At 39.3% G+C, this 19709-nt stretch overlaps 1 protein-coding gene across 3 annotated transcripts; it reads right to left on the minus strand.

Moving 5' to 3' along the window:
- Positions 1–12943: 12943 nt before the first annotated feature.
- On the minus strand, positions 12944–16560 carry LOC125233202. 3 transcript variants are annotated; one of them, XM_048139108.1, is made up of 3 exons: positions 16183–16560; positions 15064–15856; positions 12944–13273 (listed from the first exon to the last, which is right to left on the minus strand). In XM_048139108.1, the coding sequence occupies exons 1-2, from the start codon at positions 16412–16414 to the stop codon at positions 15072–15074; spliced, it is 1017 nt and encodes a 338-aa protein (XP_047995065.1). In that variant the 5' UTR covers positions 16415–16560; the 3' UTR covers positions 12944–13273; positions 15064–15071. The 3 variants fall into 3 exon arrangements, with proteins under 3 accessions (XP_047995065.1, XP_047995066.1, XP_047995064.1); XM_048139109.1 differs by having other exon boundaries at positions 15054–15856; XM_048139107.1 differs by lacking the exon at positions 12944–13273 and having other exon boundaries at positions 14390–15856.
- Positions 16561–19709: the final 3149 nt, after the last annotated feature.

Below are 19709 nucleotides of genomic sequence, written 5' to 3' on the forward strand. Positions count from 1 at the left end.
AGTTAAATAGCGAGCAACATTGTTCGCCGCGCAAGTCAGTCTGCTCCCGACCGCTGCCCGCGAGTGACATACAGTGAAAAATGCAAAATGGGTCGGTATTCGATAATTAACTGTTCAAACACCACCAATAAAAGCAAGGGTGTTAAACAAAGTGTTTCCTATCATCGGTAAGTACCATTTGTCCTAAAATATTTTTTCTTAAATAAAAAACACGATTTTCCTATTTTTATCATCAAAACATTAGCTGACGTACGGCCGTCAAACTAGTTTTCCATTGCGGCTTTAATTTAACGAGTCCGACTTGGCGTGCGTTTAAAACAAGCGATATAAAAATAGGCTATTCAAACTGTCGAGACAAAGTGAAGGTAGATTTGTTATTTTGTCCGTCGAACTCACGTCGAACTTAAGAATAGTGGTGCACCACGGAACTATATCGTCATGTATGCTGCGATTTCCTTATTCGATTTAAATCGATTTTGCGAAGCAGTGGAAATTATAATTATGTTTTTATATTGTTATGAAACTATACATATAAAGTACCAGTGAAAAGTAAATTTAACTTTAAAATAGGTTACAGTTACGGTATTAACGTTGAATTTGTGGTCGGTAGAAAAACAAATACAAACATAATACGCTCTATATTTATTATGAATAAAAATAACTCTAAAAATGTGTTAATGGTTAATTATATTTATATATTACTAAACTAGTTTTTTAAAGGTGCGCGGGGCCCGAGGGCCCCGCGGTGTTCTTTTTTTGTTTTGCTTTTGTGCTTTGCTTATGCTTTTTGTTTTTGTGCTTTGCTTATGCTTTTGCTTTTTGTTTTAGAGCTATGCTTATGCTTTTTGTTTTTGAGCTATGCTTTTTTGTTTTTTTGCTTTGCTTGTTTGATTAATTGCTTGAGAGCACTCTCTGCCCGCAGCTCGGCCTGCGGCCTCGCGTGCTTGGGAGCCTGTCAGACACGCTCCGGGCCTTCGGCCCTCCGCGTAGTTACTGTGGGGGTTGTAGGGAAGTTGGAGCTTAAACACGACCCAATAGTAAAAGTGTCTTGAGAAGCTCACGACGGGCCTACGGCCTGCGGCCTCCGGCCCGTCGTTTCGCTTCTCTAAGACACTTTTACTATTGGGTCGTGTTTAAGCTCCAACTTCCCGGTCCGCCGGCGAGCCGATCAGGGACGCTCCGGGCCTTCGGCCCTACGCGGAGCTCGGCCTTCGGCCTTCGCTGGGTATCGAAGCTCCGCGTCGGGCCTTCGGCCCGCCGCTTCGCTTGTTAAGATACTTTTTGTTATTGTTTTGCTTGGGAGCACAGTCTGTACGCAGCTCGGCCTGCGGCCTTCGCGTGCTTGGGAGCACTCTGCCCGCAGCTCGGCCTGCGGCCTTCGCGTGCTTGGGAGCCTCTCAGACACGCCCGGGCCTTCGGCCCTCCGCGTAGTTACTGTGGGGATTGTAGGGAAGTTGGAGCTTAAACACGACCCAATAGTAAAAGTGTCTTGAGAAGCTCACGACGGGCCTGCGGCCTGCGGCCTCCGGCCCGTCGTTTCGCTTCTCTAAGACACTTTTACTATTGGGTCGTGTTTAAGCTCCAACTTCCCGGTCCGCCGGCGAGCCGATCAGGGACGCTCCGGGCCTTCGGCCCTACGCGGAGCTCGGCCTTCGGCCTTCGCTGGGTTTCGAAGCTCCGCGTCGGGCCTTCGGCCCGCCGCTTCGCTTGTTAAGATACTTTTTGTTATTGTTTTGCTTGGGAGCACAGTCTGTACGCAGCTCGGCCTGCGGCCTTCGCGTGCTTGGGAGCACTCGGCCCGCAGCTCGACCTGCGGCCTTCGCGTGCTTGGGAGCCTCTCAGACATGCTCCGGGCCTTCGGCCCTCCGCGTAGTTACTGTGGGGATTGTAGGGAAGTTGGAGCTTAAACACGACCCAATAGTAAAAGTGTCTTGAGAAGCTCACGACGGGCCTGCGGCCTGCGGCCTCCGGCCCGTCGTTTCGCTTCTCTAAGACACTTTTACTATTGGGTCGTGTTTAAGCTCCAACTTCCCGGACCGCCGGCGAGCCGATCAGGGACGCTCCGGGCCTTCGGCCCTACGCGGAGCTCGGCCTTCGGCCTTCGCTCGGCTCCGAAGCTCCGCATCGGGCCTTCGGCCCGCCGCTACGCTTATTAAGACACTTGGGGTGAGCATTTTGACCGCGTGGGTTCGCCCCGCGGGCCTTACGGCCCGCCGGGCTCACGTGCCGGCCCCACTCAGGGACGCTTTGGGCCTTCGGCCCTACGCGGAGCTCGGCCTTCGGCCTTCGCTGGGTATCGAAGCTCCGCGTCGGGCCTTCGGCCCGCCGCGTCGCTTTTTAGACACTTTGATTATTATTTTGTTTGGGAGCACTGTCTATCCGCAGCTCGGCCTGCGGCCTTCGCGTGCTTGGGAGCACTTTCTGCCCGCAGCTCGGCCTGCGGCCTTCGCGTGCTTGGGAGCCTCTCGTACACGCTCCGGGCCTTCGGCCCTCCGCGTAGTTACTGTGGGGGTTGTAGGGAAGTTGGAGGTTACACACGACCCAATAGTAAAAGTGTCTTGAGAAGCTCACGACGGGCCTGCGGCCTGCGGCCTCCGGCCCGTCGTTTCGCTTCTCTAAGACACTTTTACTATTGGGTCGTGTGTAACCTCCAACTTCCCGGACCGCCGGCGAGCCGATCAGGGACGCTCCGGGCCTTCGGCCCTACGCGGAGCTCGGCCTTCGGCCTTCGCTGGGTTTCGAAGCTCCGCGTCGGGCCTTTGGCCCGCCGCTTCGCTTATTTAGATACTTTTTGTTATTGTTTTCTTGGGAGCACAGTCTGCACGCAGCTCGGCCTGCGGCCTTCGCGTGCTTGGGAGCACTCTGCCCGCAGCTCGGCCTGCGGCCTTCGCATACTTGGGAGCCTGTCAGACACGCTCCGGGCCTTCGGCCCTCCGCGTAGTTACTGTGGGGATTGTAGGATTTGTAGGGAAGTTGGACCTCCGGCCTGCGGCCTCCGGCCCGCCGCGTCGCTTTTTAGACACTTTTACTTATATTTTCTTGCTTGGGAGCACTGTCTGTACGCAGCTCGGAACTTGGACCGGAGCAATGACCGTCGGGCTGTAGAACGCTCCCTCAGGCTGGTAGGGAAATTTGACTTTGTCCCCTCTCGCCGCCGTTTTTGACTTTTCCAAAAATGTTTTTTTCTCATTTCTATTTTTGGCCCCCGCTCTTACCACGTGCCAAATTTGAACGCGCTCGGACCGAAAATAAAAAAAAAATATTTCAAAGTCGGCCATTTTGAAATTTTGTAAATGCCATTCGATGGACCTCAGATAACTGTACAACATTAGTTTAAGCACTATTAACCTTTTTCCTACCGTTACGGAGCTATGGGGATTTAAAAAAAAACCTCCATACAAACTGGTAGGGAAATTTGACTTTGTCCCCTCTCGCCACCGTTTTTGACTTTTCCAAATTTTTTTTTCTCATTTCTATTTTTGGCCCCCGTTCTTACCACGTGCCAAATTTGAACGCGCTCGGACCGAAAATAAAAAAAAAAATTTTCAAAGTCGGCCATTTTGAAATTTTGTAAATGCCATTCGATGGACCTCAGATAACTGTACAACATTAGTTCAAGCACTATTAACCTTTTCCCTACCGTTACGGAGCTATGGGGATTTAAAAAAAGGACCTCCATACAAATTTCAATTGGCCTTCAAAGGGCGCCATTTTGAATTTTTCAAAATTTTCTTTTTGTGTACTAATCTTGGGGTGGCTGTCTACCCGTGTGCAAAATTTCAGCGCGCTCGGACCATTTTGAAATTTAAAAAAAAAAAAAGTCGGCCATTTTGATTTTTTTTTAATGCCATTCGATGGACCTCGGGTGACTGTATAACATTTGTTTGAGCACTTTTCACTTCTTTGTACCGTTACGGAGCTATGGTAATTAAAAGAAAAACCTCCATTCAAATTTCAATTGGCCCTCAAAGGCCGCCATTTTGAATTTTTCAAAATTTTCTTTTTGAATATAAATCTTGGGGCCACCTTCCATCCGTGTGCCAAATCTCAGCGCGCTAGGACCATTTTGAAAATTTTCAAAAAAAAAAAGTCGGCCATTTTGAATTTTTTTTAATGCAACTTTTTTCTACTCGGATACCTGTATGACATTTGGTCGAGCACCCCCCGGCTATCTCTTACGGTTTAAAAGTTGCCATACAAAATAAAAGTGGCCAGTTTTCCCACATTTGTGGCACTTTTCAATTTTTTTTTATTTCATTCGAATCGAGGCCACTTGGAGATTCTATGACCAAAATTTGAGCTCTCTACGACAAACTTGAAAAATCGTCAAAAAAAAAAAAGTCGGCCATTTTGAAAAAAAAATGGCGGCGTCAAAAACTGCCCAGGGTCCTCTATGACATTTGGTCGAACACTCCCCGGCTAACTCCAGCCGTTTGGCCAGGCCGTCCAACATTTTTTTACCCGGAACCGGTAGACCGACGGTCTGATCTATCCGAGGTCGCAGGACCAAACTCTATACGAGCACACCAAACACTGCCACCTTCAAATCCCCCTTCTGCCTATTTTTTGAAAAATGTCAGTCGGGTTGTAGCTTTATATTATATAGAAGAAGTTGTAACAAATAACATGAGGATAATGCTGTGAGTACATGGTCGATTTTCTTAAAAATATTACGAAATATTAACTAGTATTAATACCTACCTACTAAAATCTTTGTTCCTGGCCTTAGGCAAATTATATACCTACTAGTGAATTGTTTGTCATCACACGAATACAGGTATATACTTACTTCATTTCACAACGAAGATGAACATCCGATATTTTTAACTTCGGCGGGCATCCCGCACGCAACCTCCACAATCGATCGAATGGGTTACGCGGCGACAACGTTCCCATCACTAAAGTACACTCGTGACGTCATAGGCTCGACACAAAACGTTACACGCTCGGTTTCGCTGTTAATCGCCGAGCATTTTCCTTCTATCTTGATTTAGTTCTGTGACTTACCTATTGAGCTTGCCGTAAGGTTTTTTTTGTATTTTTTGTCCTATCTGTCTCATTTTACCTTGCGTTCGCAATTGTTTTTTTTACGCGGTTTTTATAATTGGAAGTATTGGAATACACCGGTCCAACTACTCTGACTGATCTGAGCCACAGAGACCTATCAGATGTGTGCGAATTTTTGATACCTTTCAAGACTTAACTGAAACACCTTTAGGTGGCATATAGCAACATAGTCTCCAGTTCCCTTTAATTAAAAAAATCTTTATAATTTTCAGATGCCAGAGCTACAGAGTACCCTGGTGTACCCGATTTTCGCAGCCAAAGATACCAGGCTCCAATCCTACAAGTGTTGGCCTGCTGCTATGCCAACGAGGCCACAAGATTTAGCTCAGGCTGGGTTCTTTTACACTGGAGTAGGTGACCGTACGAAATGCTTCTACTGCGGTGGAAAATTGAACAATTGGGAGCCCAACGATGTGCCCTGGGAGCAACATGCGCGGTGGTATGACTGCGCGTTTGTGGTACGAGAAAAGGGAGCAGATTTTGTTCGTAGAATTAAAGAAATTTATGCTTGGCCATAAAAAACCAACATCAGAAGTTTAAAATGATGATACTACATGACAAAATCGTTAATTAACCTAATTTTAGGAATAGAGTTAAGTATCGCTACATGTAAGAAATTAATTTGTTAAAGTAGATACCTAGAGTCCGACTAACTATTGATGTTTCAGAATTTGTTATTAGCATAAGTTAAAAATTGTACTTGAATGTTCTGCATTAAAATTAATTGAATGTGTTATTAACAATCAATGCCTTTAAGGAGAGATTTTTGGATGAACTTTATAAAATAAAAATATTTTTTTAACATCGAAATATAAAAAGAAGAGGAACAAAGACGGGCGTCTACACAACTTTGACATGATATGACATCATTGACATGCAACCGAAACTGATGAAGAAGTCGGGTGACCCGACTTCTTCAGTTTTCCATGATCATGATATTCATGATGCATATATGTAAGGACTTCGAAACATCGGGAGTTCGACAAAAATCAACCAATTATGGTCTATATCCCGGTATAAGTCGAATCAAAAATGTATATTTAAGTACAAAAAGTTTATGTAAAAATGTTGGTACTTACCTATTTCTTTAATAAATAAATGTATACATAAAAAGTATATATGTAGGTGTAGCTGTGTATGTGTGTGTTTTAGGTATTAATATTCAAAAATGAATATTAAAAAAAGTATGATTTCTCGTATTTTTGAAATAAATATACATATAATTAAAACATATAGTTTCATTTACACTTTCAATACACTTAATGGAATAGTTGGAAGAGAAGATAAGTATAAATATTCGTAGTTGTATCTCAAACTATTTTTATTTCTTGCTAGCCCGCTTGTGTATACGCGGTATTAATATAAGTATGAAGCTAGGAACATACTACGCGGACGTCCGTCGTAAATCGACCGCGGACGGGAATCTGGACAATGAATATACACGTAACCGTGCAAACTATCGGTCGACGGACGTGGACGTGGCCTTGAGCGCATGGACGTCCGATCGAAATCTGGCTCGCTGGATGTTTTGTTCCGTGCACACTGATCGGTCGCGGTCGCGGTCGATTAAAGCTAGGAACACACTACGCGGACGTCCGTCGTAAATCGACCGCGGACGGGAATCTGGACAATGGAAATACACATAACCGTGCAAACTATCGGTCGATGGACGCGGACGTGGCCTTGAGCGCACGGACGTCCGATCGAAATCTGGCTCTCTGGATGTTTTGTTCCGTGCACACTGATAGGTCGCGGTCGCGGTCGTTTTACGACGGACGTCCGCGTAGTGTGTTCCGAGCTTTACGACGGACGTCCGCGTAGTATGTTCCTAGCTTTATTAACCATAGAGACGTGGACGCTCATTGGTTGGACGCTAGGTGAAATTGAGACGGACAAATTGAGATTGCCGCCATTTTACACTTAACCAAGGGAAAGTTTTTATTCTCCATAGTTTTTATAAGACGTACTACAACATACGGAAGAATTGTACCCTACTTACCTACCAACACAGCTCACATATGGATCGTCAGTCAACGAGTATGTAGAAGACATACAATGAGTCTTTTGATTTCAAATAACTAGGTAAGTATTAGTAGAGTTCCGAAACATTTGAAAATTCCACAAAAACTGCATGTCGTATGATTCGACCGCCCTTTTTATAATCTAATCACGCATGCGCATTGTTTGCATTGAAATTATTCAAGGTACCTACTCAAATTACTAGTAAAAAAACACTTCAAAGTCGACTTAACCGCTTCTAGTAAAATGCTGAAGTTACAATAATTTGGGTACAATAACAGTGTGGTACCCTGGACATCCCAAGCTCACCTATGCTGGTAGGTGGATATCAAACACGTTGCATATCTCAGGTGGTAAATCGCCTATAGTGGTTAGTAGTAGTAGTTGTTGTGCCAAGAGGTCATACATATTAAACATAAGTTACGCTTACGTACTTTGACTTTATGACCAAATTATCAACTATACCAAAGGCCGAGGCCGGTCAGCTGATCTGCGATTAGTTTTATGATAATCCTTAGATCATTGTTAAGTATTGTTGCACTAACGCGAGTCGAGTATAGGGTAAACCAGTGTACGTTGCCCTATAACGAAAAAAGTTATTCTTCGTTATGGGTACATTTTCGCTATTGAAGTAGCTACCTAACGTATTCTATAACGGCAAACACATTGTAGAGTTTCCAATAATGTTAAGGGGGAAAGTCCAAATGTCTCCGGCCCGACAAATATGGCGGAAGAGTTTAAAAAAAGTATGGATATCATTGTGTTCGTCATTTATTCCACTTTTTTGGTGTATAGTTTCTTTAGGTGTCTGTTGGCTGTAGGCTTTTTTTACGGTGTTTAGTTCTAGGTTAGTGCCCAAACTTTTATCGTGCTTACAGCGAGATGAGTGAAAAACCGTGAGTTCATGAAACTTGAGACCAGCATAGACACCGCGTAACGAGTTTTATGAATGCAATTGCTACTGTAGATGAAACCATGGTTATGTAAGACGATACTCTATACAAAAGAAAATTAATGGAGTGACAACGTCATGGTGAAAAGGCGCCTAGAACAACCTCGGTCACAAAATGCACGAAAAAAGATAAAGGCTACGGTAGCCTAAGGTTAACTGGAAGAGATCCCTTAAAGGGATAAGTTCGCCTTTGTACTTGTAATAAGCTCTTTTCCTGTGTGTTGTATTATTTTCTGGTACAATAAAGTGTTTTACTACTACTACTACTTCTAGGGTTGTCACGAAATTCTAACGATTTAAATAAAAAAAGGGTAGACTACGGTAAATAGCAGGTACTACGCAATATTTATTGTCCAGTTACGATAGCAGATTATGCAGAATAGTCTTTAAAAACTTAGCAGAGGCACAAAGGCATCTCCGCAACAATTTCCCCGTTCACGCTGCTTCATTTTACAAGGTTGCTATGACAAAATGTGTCTTAAAAAAAATTCGGCACCTACCTTATATTCGAAACGTGACCCCAAGTGATTATTATTTGTTCTAAAAACTTTAGGTAGACTGAAGTAGAAAAAAAAAAATCTTCGGTTGACGAAGTGACCCGGTTTAGGCCGATTTTGAGGATAAAAATCTTTATTATTTTTATTAGGTGATGGAGAAGCTTTTAAAGAGATTTGAAAAGTGCTTTGTGACAGAGGAAGACTATATTAAAAAATAAAAATAAAATTGTAAAGATATGTAAGCCCTTTCTTTGTTAGGCCGTAAACTTTTGGACCGCACCTCGTACATGTCCGTCTTTGGGTCACACTGGTCACACGTTTACTTTGTACCTTTCAAGTTAATCGGTTCAGTAGTTTCAGAGAAAATTGGCTGTGACAGACGGACAGACAAACACACGAGTGATACCATAAGCGTATCGTTTTACCATTTTGAGGCACGGAACCCTAAAAACGGCTAGATAAAAAAATAAGGAGGATAGGTACGTAAGTATATGAATAAATAAAACAATAACATTGAGGATAAAAAACTTTATTACAGTCTCGGTATTAAGACACCTTTACACGTCAATTTTAAAAACTGTAGCGCATTGAATTGGCACATAATATACACGACGAAATATTAAAATTAAAATAAAATATAACTTAAGTACTAAAATATCCTTGAATATAACATATATGTATGACAAGTGAGGTGCGTTAGGGTAAATTCAAAAGCTGGTATATTTTGAGAATTGCTAAAATATCTGATAACCAGAATTGTAAATTTCTGATCGTTAAACTTTAATAGTTAAAATGGCGACAAGATCCTATATGCACTAGGTGTAAAAATAATCAAATATGTTTCTCATTTTAACCACTGTAGGTCTTAATTTTTTATAGTGTACATACTTATACCTAATACCTACTTTACTAGATAAATAAAATAAAATTTTTATATCTTAATTTTAAAAACTTAATTCATTAAACTTAATTTTAATTCATTCATGTAAACTAATAACACTTTTCAGCCAAGAGCCTTTTGCGTGACCTCTCACGTGGTCATATTTTAGGCTCTTTCTGACCCACACCCTGGATACGCCCATGACTTTTAACCGTTTTTTCAGGGTGGAGGGGCCTGAGTACAAAACTGAACCCGCCCTGGTCAAAAATTTTACATGAGTAAGCTCATTTATAGTTAAAAAAAAATTACATGTCCAATCATTCTACTCTACTAGCGCTTCGGAAGACCGTATTTGTCGAGAAGAAACGCCGCAAGAAACTCGACAGTCTTACAAACACACAGTCTTAATCTTAATGTCACGTAATACACATACATATCAAATTATTATATAACTTAAATAAGTCTAAACTCTAAAGGCAGCTACAGACTATCAATCCGTCGTACCGCAACGGCCTGTCAGTTTATCGGCGCGGTTACTTTTCATTATAACAGCATTTTTTTCATTACAATATATATACGACTTTATCAATCAAGACATTCGTATAATTTTCATGAAAATAGTTGGAGAAAAAACGGTACGAGCAGGTAGCTGTCTCTTTCAGTACATGGTGTGCTTCATGAGACCGACAGGCAACATAAGGTTATTTAAATACTGCTTAAAAACTCTATGATTCGGGGGATTGATAGTCAGTGGCTCCTTTAGGTACATAATACATACATTAGGTACATTGGTGATGCAATGTTGTTATACATTATTTTATTTCATCACAACAAATCTCAGAAAACAGCTGTGTCAAACGTTAAATGCCTTAGTTTGAATAACTGCTTTATTTTGTAACTATATTAATGTGACTTAGGGCATAGTTTTTAGTAGATTACATTTTATTGATTGTCAAGTATATACATAAACATACACACGTCGTTACATATGTAAATGATATTTTTCCACATAGATTTGTCGTGTTTTCGTACATTATTATAAAAAAATATACATCACATTTAAAATCTGAGAAGAATACATCGACGTAATTAACATTTCGTTCCTCATTATTGAGGAAAGAAATTCCTTATTCCTTGAGAATTTCCTTATGGAAATAATTTATTTTATAGCGAATTTTTTTATTGATTACATTCGTAAAGAAATACGAATTTATGATCATCATGTAAGTGTACATTATTTCATAGTAAATAGATAGAAAATGTGATAAGAACAATACATGTTCTTTTGGGGATCATGTGCCCAATTAGTGTCCTATATAATAAATGTCATTTTTGGCACAAGCTTTTATCGCCGACTGTACCTTTCTTTCAACAGTCATCTTTTGCTCTCCGAGACGTTTTTAAAAACCCCTTACTCGATTGGGATACGACGTAAAAAAGCTTGTAAAAACGTAAAGTTTTAATCTATTCTGTCATAAACTATACGCTCTTGAAAGTTTTTAGCTCACAACCGCTTCTTTCCGCCATCGCCCTACGCGACAACATTTCCATCGTCATCATCTAGATGGCTGGCAGTCCTCAACTGTGCGTTTCTCCAGAAACTTCCTGCCCCGCACAGCTAAACTGTGGAATGAATTGTCGCCTGCGGTATTTCCGGACCGATACGACCTTCAAATCTTCAAGAAAAGAGCGTACACCCATCTTAAAGGCCGGCAACGCACCTCCAACACCTCTGGTGTTTCGGGTGTCCATGGGCGGCGGTGATCGCTTACCATCAGGCGACCTGTCTGCTCGTTTGCCTCCTATCCCATAAAAAAAAAAAAAACCACTTAAAAATATCCCAAAAAAAATTGATCATAAAACTTTCTAAGTGTGGCGTAACAAAAAAATCCATTGTATATTATCATTCTTGGCCATTGAAACCTTCGTCGCAACAAAATAAAGTCTATATAAATGACCTGCAGAAACTGCAGTGAATATAGTCAAAGGAATTTTAAGGACCGTGTCGAATTGCATGCTGCAGTCAAGTTGAAATATGAGTGCCAGATGTTTATAGATTGAGTAATGGATGTTTAAGACTTCGGGCTTTGAGGTTTGCCGTCTCAATGTTATGCCTCCTAATAGTACATTACGATACAAGTGCGATAAATAAGAAATTCGATACGAGTTGCGATAAATTAAGACACGAACGTAGAGACTTAAGAGTGTTTTAAATCGACAAGAGTAACAAAGTACAGTTACTATCTAACTATGAGAGTTTTGAATGATTCCCGGTTATTTTCATGATAAAAAACTAAATAAAAAAAATATTATAGAACATTCTTACACAAATTGATCTTATTTTATTATTAGATTAAACGAACTTACCTTAAGTGAAGTTCTATCTTAATAACATGATTCTCTCTCCCTGTTAACTTAACCATTGTATAACCTTTATTGTATCCAACATTTATCACAATTTTCAAAGCTTTTAAAAAAGAAGCTCGAACAGCTCCAGTTGTCTAGTCTATGGCATCCGGTACGACAAGTCATTTCGTTTAAAGTATATTTCAGTAGATTATTAGAGCAACCCTGTAAATGGGAAAAGTATATTAGCATATATACACAAGGGAAGGGATGGGACTCTCTTAACAGGAGAGAGAATCATGTTATTAAGATAGAACTTCACTTAAGGTAAGTTCGTTTAATCTAATAATAACATTTATCTCTCTCCCTGTTAACTTAACCATTGTAGATGTTCAAAGATAGGGTTGCGAGTACATAATCATACAATCTGATTAAGAAATAAAGCTGTTTATTAAATCAGTAACATTTAAGATAACAATGTAATTATAATCAACATGACATTCAGTCTGATATCAAGTTACATATCGTACTACAAAACTGGTCAGGTTCTGAAGAAATTGGTCTGTTATAATGCTCAGCAAAGCAAATAGAGTTTTCTGACCAACCAGCTGTTTTTTGGATAATATCTATGGATATACCAGATCTGCTTGCAGCTGATGTGCTGGCGTGTCTAGTGCTATGGGCTGTAAAGATGTTAACGTCTATGCCTGCCTCCTTAAGTACATTTTTTATCCAGCGACTTATAGTCTGGGTAGAAACAGCATGGTGAGGTTTTTTATGCGTAATTAAAAGACTGTTAGTATCTCTAATAGACTGTGTTCTTTTGATATAAGAATTTAAAGTAGTGACTGGGCAGACTTCAATCTTATTACTGAATATTTTTAAATTTAATAATGGTTGTTTACTGTTTTTTCCTGAAGTTTTAATTAAATCTGGTATAAAAATTTGAACTCCCTCATGAGTAAATTGAATATTATTAATCTTAATTAAGGATAATGTTTGGACTCTGTGTCCTGTCGTTAAGGCAAGTAACATCACCACTTTATGGGTAAGCTGTTCCAAGCTTATAACTTCGTTAGGGTACAAACCTTTTAAATAATTGAGGACAATGCTAGGGTCCCATGTTATATTATATTTTGGAGTAGGAGGTTTTAATCGAAATACTCCTTTAACAACCCGTTTTATCCTATCATCATTTCCTATTCTAGGTCCAATAAGAAGAGATAGAGCGGATCTAGTACTATTAATTGTGCCATAAGAGGCTCCATTTTCAAAACGCTCTGTTAAAAACTTAAGTACGAATGGTATAGACGCCTGATAAACATCAATCTTATTTTGCTTACAGAATAGCCACCATTGTTTGAAAGAAGTATCATACTGTTTCAGCGTGTTATTTGAAAGAGAATTTAACATTATCTGAATTGCTGATTTTGGCGTTCCGCGCCTACTGTACGCCTCGCCGATAGCAGCCCGGCAGCCAGGGTAAGATGACGATGTAGGGGATGGACATCTCTGAAAGGAGACGACAGTAAATTTTTATTAGGCTTGAATATTAAAGGGTCTGTAATTAACAATGATTTTAGAAGAGGGAACCATGACTGAGAGGGCCAATATGGGAACACTAGTATACCTTCCGCTTTTTCCCTTTTAATTTTGTTTAGACATTTTAACAATAAGGAAAAAGGAGGAAAGGCGTAAAAGAAAATATCACTCCAATTGACAGTGAAGGCATCTACGGTGAAAGCATATGGATCAGGTTTCCAGGAAATGAACTTCAGGCATTTATTATTAATCCTTGACGCAAATAAGTCTATATCAGGGTGGCCAAATGTTTGTATGATTTTATCAAAATATTTCTGGGAAATTTCCCATTCAATATTAATTTTTCTGGATTGTTCATCTGCTTCAAAATTATCGTTAGTGTTTATATAGGAAGCAAATATCCAAATATTTCTTTCCTCACACCACTTCCACATTTCCCTTGTAATTTGATTGAGATGAGGAAACTGAATGCCACCCATCTTGTTTATATAAGCTACTGCAGTTGTATTATCAACTCTTAAAAGAATCTCACAGTCATGTAAATTATTAGCAAAACATTGTAGACCTAAAAAAGCTGCTTTTATCTCTAGATAGTTTATATGACTTTCTTGTTCAAGTTTTGACCATGATCCAGATGTTCTATTTGATGCACATACTGCCCCTAGCCCGTTTTCGACGAATCGGTGTTAATTTCAATGCAAAAATCGTGATTTTTAATTATGTTGAATTTGTGTAAATTTTGACTCCACCAATGAAGTTCAGAAAAAATAATATTAGGAAGAATCATGTTGGCTTCATAGTTCTCCTTGGATTTTAATAATGCAAGATATTTTTCTCTTTCTAGTAGTTTAGTATAAACCCAGCCATATGGAACAGCTGGACAAACAGAGTTAAGTTTTCCCAGTAATTGGGAGAATTCCCTTATTGAACAGGATCTTTTACATTTGAACTGCTGAATAATTTCCAGAATACTAAGTTGTTTCTTCTGTGGAACTGATAAGGAGAGGTTAGTAGAATCGAGATTAAATCCCAGATACTTGCATGTTTTGCTAGGGGTCAAAGAACTTTTTCAAAATTAATTACAAACCCTAGGTCCTGAAATAGTTTACATGCTACTTTGATATCATTTAAACATCCATTATATGATTGGTTAAAATAAATACTGTCGTCTAGGTAGCATGTCAAAATTATTATTGTTCTCTGAGGTAGGTACTAACTGGTTTAACTAATTTAGTGAAAACATAGGGAGCTGAGCATAGGCCATACGGTAAAGCGTTAAACTGAAATAATTGTCCATCAAATTGGAACCTTAGAAACTTCCTGTGTGTCTCCGCAATTGGCACGGAAAGATATGCCTCTGACAAATCAATGGAACCCATAAAACAGTTTTCTGATATCAATTTGCAAGCAGTTCTAATATCCTCTAGTTTAAAATGATGTGTTATTACATATTCATTCAACTTTTTTAGATTTAATATAAATCTAAATGAACCATTGGGTTTTGGTACTAAAAAAATTGGAGATGTAAACTGATTGGGGTCTGGAGAACACTGTGAAATTGCACCAAGTTTAAATAATTTCTGGATTTCACAGGTCATACTTTCTTTTTCCTTTCCATGCCACACTTTTTGTATTGCCTCATGAGGCGGAGGAATAGTATGAAATGGAATTTCGTACCCTTCCAGCCATTTCAAAATTATTGGATCATCAGTAATCTCAAGCCAATTGTCAATAAAATGTTTAAGTCTACCTGCATGTACCTCAGGTTCTATCGGTGATATCTGGACCTCTGCTTGTGGGAGCTGTGTCTCTCTTTCCGGTGAGGCTGGTTGTAGTGCTTCCGGGGTTGATGGTATTGTTGCCCACCACGCATCCGATGATACTGCTGACTGTATTGTGGTGGGCTCTTCCAGTTTAACTGCTTGAACTGTTTGTTATTTGCTGCTTGTTTCTGCTGCTTCTTTTCTTTCTCTGGATGGTTCTTAATAGTATTTGAAGTTTTCTGGATTGTTTGTGCAGCTCTGATCTTGTCAGCACAATCTGTACCAAATAAAAACTTATCGGTCTTTTGATGACGAATAGCATCTTGGATGGTTTTATTCGCTCCAGCCAAACAAAAGAATTTTCTCGAATTTGAATCATGGTGGTGGATTTCCCCAGCCAACTTCGCAGCGTCATTGATTTCTTCAATTAACTTTTTAGAGTTAATATTTCCTAGTAAAACGTCAGTTAAGCATTTTCCTAGGCAAGACAATAATGTGCCTGTTAAGCCCTGTCTTATCATAATCCTTTTATCTCTTTTGACCGAGGGATCTGAGAGTGTAGACGCAATCTCTGGATTAATTATCGGTGCTATTGCAGCAGAAAAATTGGCTGGTGGAGGGTATTTTTTCACAATTGCTTCTCTAGCCTCTTTACCCAAGCCGTCATTCATAATTTTTGTCCAGCGGGAGGCCAATTCAGGTCTGATAGGGTTTCCAACTTCTGCCTGTTCCTGACCTTCAGTCCCCAGAGCAAGTAGGAACTCCTCAGGGAGTTCATCGTCCACAATTTCTGTAATAATAGGTAATATTATGACAAAGTTGTACATGAATGTAGGCTCGTCTATCCTCAAGTGATAGCGCAAAATGTGTATTTTGTATTAAACTGTCTATCCGCAAGTGATAGCGCAAAGTTGTATATTGTATTAGCATTGTCTATCCGCATTGTGATAGCGCCTGCTATAAAACAAGATATAATAGTCAATGGCATGTCTTATATCCACTCTGCCTAGCCAGTATTTGCTACATCTTATATTGGTCGGTTTAATATGTATGAGATGTTGACAAGAAGAAGCCTCAGTATAAATCTGAACTATGTATATTTAACCATAAACGCACCTGCATTTATATCAGGGTCATCGTGTGGCCTAGTATGCAACGGTGAAGACGCCGGTGATGGTGAAGAGTCTTCTGTCGGCGGCTGCTGCGGAGTCTTCGACTGCGGTTGTACAGGAGGAGTAGAACTGCGATCTGGTTCGACGGAATGTCTTTGCAGCTTTTCTTGAAGTTTTTTTATCTTTTTCTTAATATAAACTTCATCTTTTTCTTTATCTCTCTTCCTTTTTCCCATTTTAACAGCACTCGCGAAAAAATAAGAGTAATTTCGACGCACTTGTTAACGATAGTTTTACTTCGAGACCAGTATTCAAACGAGAGAAAAAACGAACATAGTTTATGGGCAACCGGAAAGTGCCAGCATAGAAAAAAATATATATATATAAACAATTCAAACGTTTTGGTCATAAAGTCTGGCACACATAAAGCGTCAGTCAGTATTACTAGTACGGTAAAGTATAACCCACTCTTTCTAAAGTATGGTTAATAACAGCGAAAGAAAGAGACGGTATGATACTCTGTCCATGAGACGGTGTTGATCCAAACAATAGAGTTTGACAGTAAAACAAAACGGAAGTTGTACTCTTCCGCCATTTCGATATATGAATGTATGACACTGAGATTTGTCTAAATAATCTTGTTTGGTTATTATATAACAATAAACGCAACATACCTGAGGTTCTTGTTACCTTACTTGTTTAAAACATAAGTCTCAAAACTGAATACGAGTCGCTGTGGAGTGAGCGCCGGACCGCCGCCGGCGCATTGTTTACATTAGGCGGATCACCGCTAAGAACATGATTTTGCCTGTCAATCACACTCATTTTCACTGTAATCACTTGTCTACATAACTTTGACATAGTTATTCACTGCATATTTATTTAAACAATTTAATAAAACAATATTTTCTGATGATTTTCTGAGAGTAACGTGACAATGTTGGTGCACAAAAAAGTTAATGGCTTGTCGTACCGGATGCCATAGACTAGACAACTGGAGCTGTTCGAGCTTCTTTTTTAAAAGCTTTGAAAATTGTGATAAATGTTGGATACAATAAAGGTTATACAATGGTTAAGTTAACAGGGAGAGAGATAAATGTTATTTATGATGCATACAACTGCGCCGAAATATCGGGAGCTCTCGGCAAAAATCAAAAAGCTAATTACGTCTATATTTCGGTCAATATAAGTCTACAGTTACTATGTCAATAATCTAACAAAATTAAAATTTTGAAAAAGGGCCCGACATGATGGACCGATGATGTTCATGAAACATGGCTAAGAACAATTTTTGACATAACAAGTGCGGTAATATAATGCCATAATGCAAGGTTTTACTGGTGAAACCAGATAGATCGTGATAATTTGTCTTTGAAATAACTACTTTGTGGAAATTGCACAAAGTTCGAATTTCAAAAACCAGTTTGCTTCACTTATCGGGTTTCACCAGTAAACCCTCGAATTATGTACTGTAAAAGTATAAAATAAACTCGCAGTGATTGATGAATTGTACTTTTATTTCAACCCCTGAGACCCCTGCCCTTTCTATTAAACTTGTTTGACAAATGTGAGCGCTTTCACCCGCACTTTAAACAATCGTCATAAGATATGAAAATATTATAGCTGACCGAATAATTACGTTCGTTCTTGTGTAACTCCGCCAAAAGTCGTAAAAGTCACCCGTGGAATTATAATCTTATTATTTACTACTTTGAGGCCGTGTTTAATATTGTATGGGATTTGGTAATTTCGACACCAAATGCGGACAAATAACGTATACATATGTATTGGATTCACACAACTAGGACACTGGCGTGCAATTTGAAATGACATAGCGATGAGCTGTAAAGCATCAGCTACTCTTATTCATTAATAAGTCTAGTTATCTGAACATTTTATGTTTCTAATTTAAAGAAATGGTATTAGAAATTAGAATTAGAGAATACCTACAGATCGATTCACGAAAGCTGGGACAAAAGGAATGAACTTATATGAGTAACACCTGTATCGATGGATATAGAGCTTGACCAGAAATATATGACAGGAGGGCGCTGTTATTCAGATGTATGGGGTGACAAGTCAGTTTAGTATGAAAAAAAAAATCGTTTTATTGAATAATATTGTCTTCGGTTACCGCGATAGTTACTCATGAAATAAAACTAATATGAAAACTAAGAAACGGATTGTATCGCGTATAATAAATTTACAATTCCATTCCAACCACGGACGCTGTAGTGTTCGAAACGTCGGGATGAATTTTAGAAATTCCGCAAAATGGCGCGTAGTCACTGGTCATTACAGTCGAGTCGTAACTCTCCACTCAAGAGTCAACATTTTATTGGTTAATCTGTCACACACATGCATATTTTCATTCACACATTCGATCCATTCGTGCCAGCTCTTGTGAATTGACCTGTATTTTGTTTTAATGTAACGAATCAAAAACAACTCTCTTTTATCTAAAGTTCAAACATTAGAAAGTTCTTTGTACAGTCAACCAATTGGAACCCTAGGCCACTCTAGAACCATGTCAAAATGGCAAGCAGTAAGAGATTTCTTACTATCTGATTCATAACGTCACTATGACATAGTTCTACAGTGGCTAGGCAGGTTCCAATTGGTTGATTGTACTATTATTAGGACTCAGAACCCCAAGAACTATCACGCAGTGACAGTTCAAATACTATATTAATAATAATTAAAATGAATAAGGGGCCGTCCATAAATTACGTCATTCTAAATTAGGGGGGGGGGTTTGGTCTGCGGATGACGGTAAATGATAGATGGGGGGGGGGGGTGTTTCGAAATTGACGTCATTCTTATTTATTTATTTATAGTTTATTTTTCACGTACAAAAAGATTATTTCTAAAAAGAAATTTCTTCCAGCACACCTAGTAAGTGAGACTGCAAATGTGAGAGGCGGCTAAGGCGCATACAATACTAAAATAACTCATAATAAACATACATAAGTAATGCAACATAGATGTACACAAATACAGTAATAACTACAGATAAAATACTCTAACAATAATATTATATATAATACTAGCTGCCCGCCCCGGCTTCGCCCGTGGTACTTAAATGTATTATACATATAAACCTTCTTTAAGAATCAGTCTATCTATTTAAAAAAACCGCATCAAAATCCGTTGCGTAGTTTTAAAGATCTAAGCATACATAGGGACAGACAGCGAAAGCGACTTTGTTTTATACTATTTAAAAGAATGGGTGAAAACTCCGTGGGAGTTATCCAAAGAAAAGTAAAAAATAAGTAGTTATATTATATCAATGATTATTGCCAAAGTAAAAATAATAAAAGATGATTCTATAACCAAGTGTTTTAATCATATAATACCCTATTTTTCTCAAATCTGCAATGTTTTATTTTGTCATTTTTGTCAAACTGGTAATGACGTCAATTTTGGGAGAAGGGGGGGGGGTCATTAAGATATGACGATAGGATGATTATAGGGGGGGGGGTCTAAAATCTGAAAAAATCGATGACGTAATTTATGGACGGCCCCTAAAGA

Source organism: Leguminivora glycinivorella, chromosome 14 (genome assembly GCF_023078275.1).
Source record: "Leguminivora glycinivorella isolate SPB_JAAS2020 chromosome 14, LegGlyc_1.1, whole genome shotgun sequence".
Classification (NCBI taxonomy): Eukaryota; Metazoa; Arthropoda; class Insecta; order Lepidoptera; family Tortricidae; genus Leguminivora; species Leguminivora glycinivorella.